We start from the raw sequence: 6,529 nt of genomic DNA, 5'->3' as shown, positions 1-6,529 counted from the left end.
CAGAGAGACAAAGAGGCAGAGAGAGAGAGACAGAGACAGATAGACAGAGACAAAGTCAGACAAAGGCAGACAGAGATACAGAAAGAGATAGAGACAGAGAGGTAGAGACTGATAGAGACAGAGTCAGACACACACAGAAAGACATACAGAGAAAGAGATAGAGACACAGAGACAGAGACAGAGAGACAAAGAGGCAAAGACAGATGGCGAGAGAGCCAGTCATAAATACACACAGAAACAGACAGAGAGAGATGAGAGAGACACAAAGACATGTTGGGGTAAATGATTCTGATTATTTTAGGAATTAGAGATATGTTGTCATTTTAGGGCTAGTTTACAAATGTAGCTTTGGATAGGGAGGGAACTAAAGAACTTAAACTCAGGGATTTCTACCTTTCCCTTCCTCTTCTCTATCCTTCTATCTTAGGTAAACAAGAAAGGGGTGGAGAAGAAAAGGGAGATATAGTAATATCATAGAAATTATAGAAATAGACAAATAGGGATAGGTTAGCAAATGTGCTTTTAAGCAAAACATTACATAGCCAGATCTTACATTGGCAGAAGTCTTTATAATTGATATGAAGTTGAAGTTATAATCTCTTATATTGGTTCAGAATTTATTTGATATAAATTTGAGGTTTTCAATGGCATAAATATATTGATATAAAACTGGGATTAATATTGTTACTCCTGTGTAGGCATTATGTCTATATAACACATTTAAGAATACAAGGTTTAGAACCAGTTCTTCTATAACTGCTATTATAAACTGTTTTTAGATGATTGAATAAAATAAGTTAAGGGCCAGATAGAAAAATCGTGGTTGTGAGTTAATTAAAAGGGGGTTCCTGAGTTATTTAGATTAGATGGCCGAGAGTAGTCAAGGCTTCACAGTTCAGAGATGCTATAGGTAGATATATTATCTTCAAAGGTGTCAGAAGTCCACAGAATATGATGTTTATTTATATTTCTTTTTTAAACATCATCTGAATGGAGACCTGTCTACTCTTGACAGCACCCCTTTCTTGAATTCAAAGAAGAAATTGAGCATCAATGGAGTTGCTTCAGTTCTGTCAAGACAATCACCAGGCCAGAATTGCCTCATTTCATCTACAGACAAATACTGTCAAAAAAAAAAATGTCGACACCCTATGCGGAATAGTCGACTGACAATCTCTGCCAAGACAGTGTAATCAGCTCTTCAAAATTCTGCATTTCCGAGGTCTATCAGATGATACTGGGCCAGAAGGCTGAAGGCTGATGCTTCAATGTTTTGATGTATAGGGCCTGTCCAGGTGATCGGTGGTCTCTATAAATTGTCAAACTTTTAGAAGCTATATTTTGTGCTTCTCATACTTTCAGGTAAAATTAGTCATTCTTGGATTTCTGATGGGGTTGAACACTAACAATCTTATAGCCAGTCCAAGCTGTTTAGTGTTTAGAAAGATGATAAAGATTTGTTTTTGTTTATTTGTTTGTTTGTTTTGGGGATTTTTTTGGTTTTTTGAGACAGATAATAAAGATTTGTTTTTGTTTTGTTTGTTTGTTTGTTTGTTTGGTTGGTTGGTTGGTTGGTTGGTTTTGGTTTTTCTGTGTAGCCCTGACTGACCTGGAACTCACTCTGTAGACCAGGCTGGCCTTGAACTCAGAAATCTGCCTGCCTCTGCCTCCCAAGTGCTGGGATTAAAGAAATGCGCCACCACTGCCCAGTAATACAGATTTGAGAGGATGATTTTCAGGTGGGTTACAGTCTAAAGCCAGGACTTGAGTCAGTGTAGAATTATAAGTCTTTAAGTTTGAATAGATGACAGAGGTACTACTTAATTGATAAAAATTGATTGACTGGGTGTTAGGTCTATCCTGTACATTATAAATTACAAAATGGTAATAATTGCACTCAACTGATGTCTGAGATAAAACAGTCTTTTAATTGGACAGAAAGGGGGAAGTGTTGTGGATAGCCCTGGGCTTGTATTTTGATGCTAATTCCACCCATCAGAGGGGCTGCAGATGAGGAGTTGCCTTGTGAACCTTCTCTCCACCTTAACTTTTCAAATAAAGGCTTGAGCCAATGATGGTGCAGGAGGAAGGGGGAGGAGCTGAGAGTTTAGGGGAGGAGCCATGGGTGATCAACAGGAAGGAGATTGACAGAGAGGCTACAGAGAGAGAAGTTCCTGGCCTGGAGAAACTGCAGGTTATATGGGATAATATAGATGGGAATAGAATAGTGTAGTGTGAGATCTGCCCAATCTAGACTTATAGCTTGTAATGTTACTGATTGAGTTGAGACTTCTTTTACTGGGTAATTGGGTTGGAAACAAAGTAGCAACAAAGACAGAAAGAGACACAGACAGAGACAGATAAAATGTCAGACATATAGGGGCTCTGCAATGGCAATTTAAACAGAAATAGCCATCCTCCAATTCAATAGCAACTTTTAAAATTAATTTCTTAGTGCCCACTGTGTAATCAGGAATACCCATAGAGAAAAAAATGGATATGAGTATTCATTACCAAGAACTGGGGAAACAAAACCAGATGAAAAGTCTCCGTGTTAGAAGGACCACCCACAAGACTCCTGAAGTCAGAGCATGCGGACTGCGTGGAAGCTGTGGACATTTGACTAAGAAACACAGAAAATAAGGTACTTAGCATGAATATAAAATCTTATGCAGGAATTTCCACTAGTCTCACAGTGGAATTTTATCTAGAAAACCTGTAGGTATCTCAATAAATCACACATCCTAATGTTATCCAGAGAACGGTGACCAAATCAAATCTGTGTTCTAGTCTCAATGTTCTAAAGCAGTGTGCTGCACTGCCTTTCTTGGTGTTCAAGAAGGTTGAATGCTCTAAAGCACAATGCCTCAGGCAAATATGTAGTCCTTGCTAAATTTACTTTTCTAAACATGAAAAGCTACCTCCATGTTAAGCAGAGGAATTATTCCTGACACAGCCTCTTCATAAAGGAAAAAAAAAAAACCCTGTTTGTTGATGAAGCTAAATGGAAAGCAGCTGTCGCCTCTCACAAAGGAGGCTTGACAGTATCACTAGAGGAGTCATGAGTCACCCATGAATATGAAATTAGCAAAATGATCATTTGTTGGATTGTCAAGCCTCGTCTCTATGAAATGAAAGTCTGTTGTACTCAAAGAAAAGATCTCCGACAAGTTAAATACACCCTGGTTTAACTGAGCAAAGAATATTCATGAAATGGGACTAGTTTGGAGAACTTTAGCAAGTGGTGTGGACAAACTGACATTGAAGATGGAAAAGAGGCGCAGAGGCAGCAGAGTGACTAGCACCCCTCATTTGTATCTCTGGGCTTTCTGGAAATCAGTGACACCTAGCTTTAATATCATCGTCCCTGCTCATGCTACTAGAATCTACTTGTCTGCTTTCAGTTAGTAAATTTCCTGAGTCAAGCTATAATTCACCAGTACAAACTCTTAGCTAGTTGGTTCTCAAGCCAAATTCAGGTTAATTGTTACTTGATCTTGATCATTCCTCTATTTGTAAGAAGTTTACTACTGTCTTAATGATTATGCCATTTTCTGTCTCCACCATAAACAGACTTACTTGGTTTCAGTAAGAACTGTAAAGGCATGCCACCCCTCCTTTTAACCACTACTTGTGTTTTCCTGATAACAGGAACACATAAAATACTTAAGGCATGAGAGTGTGTATTCCACTTACAGTGCGGTCAGATTTCGTGGACTTCAGGTAAAGGCTGTTGTGTATCCCTTAAAAGGAGTCCCCACCAACCCCAAACTTACTGCCTGATAAGTCTAAGTCCTGGCAATTACAGAGGGCAATGGTATTTGAAGCCGATTAGCCACAGTCCTTAATCAGATGTGAGAGTAGGTAAGACCCAAAGTTTACTCAGGGTTCCTTGTTTTACAGATTTACTTTTCATTCTTCCCGTAGCTACAAATTAAACAGAAGACACAATAGCAGAGAAGTGTTAGAAAATCTTTTTTAAAAAAGGAGTCAAAGAAACAAAAACCAAGCTAGTCATCCACCACTTAGGACCCTGTCACACCAATCACGTCTGTCAGGTTTCATAAGCTCACCAAGTGCCCTGAACATAATACAACTCACACTCCACAAAGAAACATAAGGGCCATGACGAGATACAATGAGCATCTATATCTAAGAAACACAATTCTAAAACACACCCCCGCCATCCAGTCAATCAGCAAGTTCTTTCTCCTTTCTATAAGTCCCCCAGTACCACCTGAACAAGAAGGTAGAGTTTGACATTTTCTTTATGTCATCTTAAATACTCGATTTATCAAAAATACAGTTCTATTTAAAACCAAAATAAAACCCAGCACAACAAAACAAAACAAAACAAAGCCCAACGCCATAAAGTTGGCTTCTGTGCGCATGGGCATTAGGTTAATCTACTAGTTGCTTACTTTCTGTTCTTCTGCTTTTCAAGTCTTGGTGATGTCAATCAAAGTACATCAATGTTTCTGTGCTATTTGGGACTCTAATACATTGTTTTCCTACCGCCACTGTAACTCTAAGTTACTTTGGTAAAATTGGTGTGCTTACCTAAAACAGCACAGGTTTTGGCTGCTGAAGTTCCCAGAAGGCACATGCAATAATGCCACCAAGGCATCTCCCCGACCCCACCAGTGCCCACACTATCCCCCACCAAGGCATCTCCCCGACCCCACCAGTGCTCACACTATCCCCCACCAAGGCATCTCCCCGACCTCACCAGTGCTCACACTATCCCCCACCAAGGCATCTCCCCGACCTCACCAGTGCTCACACTATCCCCCACCAAGGCATCTCCCCGACCTCACCAGTGCTCACACTATCCCCCACCAAGGCATCTCCCCGACCCCACCAGTGCTCACACTATCCCCCACCAAGGCATCTCCCCGACCTCACCAGTGCTCACACTATCCCCCACCAAGGCATCTCCCCGACCTCACCAGTGCTCACACTATCCCCCACCAAGGCATCTCCCCGACCTCACCAGTGCTCACACTATCTCCCACCAAGGCATCTCCCCGACCTCACCAGTGCTCACACTATCCCCCACCAAGGCATCTCCCCGACCTCACCAGTGCTCACACTATCCCCCACCAAGGCATCTCCCCGACCTCACCAGTGCTCACACTATCCCCCACCAAGGCATCTCCCCGACCTCACCAGTGCTCACACTATCCCCCACCAAGGCATCTCCCCGACCTCACCAGTGCTCACACTATCCCCCACCAAGGCATCTCCCCGACCTCACCAGTGCTCACACTATCCCCCACCAAGGCATCTCCCCGACCCCACCAGTGCTCACACTATCCCCCACCAAGGCATCTCCCTGACCTCACCAGTGCTCACACTATCCCCCACCAAGGCATCTCCCCGACCTCACCAGTGCTCACACTATCTCCCACCAAGGCATCTCCCCGACCTCACCAGTGCTCACACTATCCCCCACCAAGGCATCTCCCCGACCTCACCAGTGCTCCCACTATCCCCCACCCCCATGTCTGACTCCTCTGGAGTTGGATTTGCTTGAGTTCACTGTCTCATTTACCCAGATCACAGTCAGGTTAGGACGCCAGGGACAATGTGCTACAGACATAGAACTGTATCTGAGTGGTAACTCCTGGGGTGGGTTTTGAATTAAATTTGTTACTTTTCTCAGTTCGAATAGCCTGCTTTAGGCTCACTCTGGCTAGAATGAGCTATCCTTCCCCACTATCTCAAGCTTATATGCTAATATCCTACTCACCAAAGGGCTATAGAAGGAGGGAGATGCCTTAGAGCAAGACTTAGATGGTGATTCAACCATGAGGGTAACACTCTCATGAATGGGACTGGCTCTGTGTAGAAGAGACCCCTAACAGACACCCCATGTGGTCCACATGTGGGACTAGAAGGAAGAGTCACTTATGAAGGAGGATATATTTTTCCACCAGCATGGTGAATTTGGACTTCTCAGCCTCCAAAACAATGAGAAATCATTTTCCATGAACTATTCACTGTGTGTCATTTCTAGTGTCCCAAGCAGACTGGGACCGTGTTAAATGAGAAGGCTCAATGTGAACTCAGGCAAATATGCCTCCAGAGGAGTCAGATACTGGGGACACAGTGTGAGCTCTGGTGAAAGAGTGAGGCTCCTTGGAGGTTTAAGCAGTTAAAAGAAGGGCTGGCTTATTTATCAGAAATTCTGTTTCTTGTCATTTACACAAGTTAATATTCATTAGTGTAAGCTTGACAGGTTTGGAAGAAATGTACATTACATTTGTGTGTGTGTGTGTGTGTGTGTGAGAGAGAGAGAGAGAGAGAGAGAGAGAGAGAGAGAGAGAGAGAGAGAGAGAGAGAGAATGTTAAAAATCAACTGGCAAGCTAACTTTTTTGTCATGTTCCCAGTATTATTTCTAACAAACATTTTTCCCTAAAAATGTGTCTATGAAGATAAAAAGAATAAATTATTCCCAAATTAGACATGTTATGCTCAAAGTTTGGAAGGTTGATAGATGTTAATTTTGTACACTAGTGTTGAAGG

The 6,529-nt window shown here is 42.3% G+C and overlaps 1 protein-coding gene across 1 annotated transcript; it reads left to right on the top strand.

Annotated features, from left to right (window-relative positions):
* Positions 1-4,612: 4,612 nt before the first annotated feature.
* LOC127664616 (uncharacterized) lies at positions 4,613-5,536 on the top strand. Its single transcript, XM_052156652.1, has one exon. It carries the CDS (start codon positions 4,613-4,615, stop codon positions 5,534-5,536), a length of 924 nt encoding a protein of 307 aa, XP_052012612.1.
* The last annotated feature ends 993 nt before the right edge of the window (positions 5,537-6,529 follow it).

This window comes from Apodemus sylvaticus, chromosome 14 (genome assembly GCF_947179515.1).
Source record: "Apodemus sylvaticus chromosome 14, mApoSyl1.1, whole genome shotgun sequence".
In the NCBI taxonomy this organism is placed as follows: domain Eukaryota; kingdom Metazoa; phylum Chordata; class Mammalia; order Rodentia; family Muridae; genus Apodemus; species Apodemus sylvaticus.
The sequence above is the reverse complement of the archived record's forward strand: the minus strand, read 5'-3'. Positions and strand labels throughout refer to the sequence as shown.

Coding starts and splice junctions, on each gene's coding strand:
- LOC127664616 (XM_052156652.1), top strand. CDS start 4,613: ATGCCACCAAGGCATCTCCCCGACCCCACCAGTGCCCACACTATCCCC.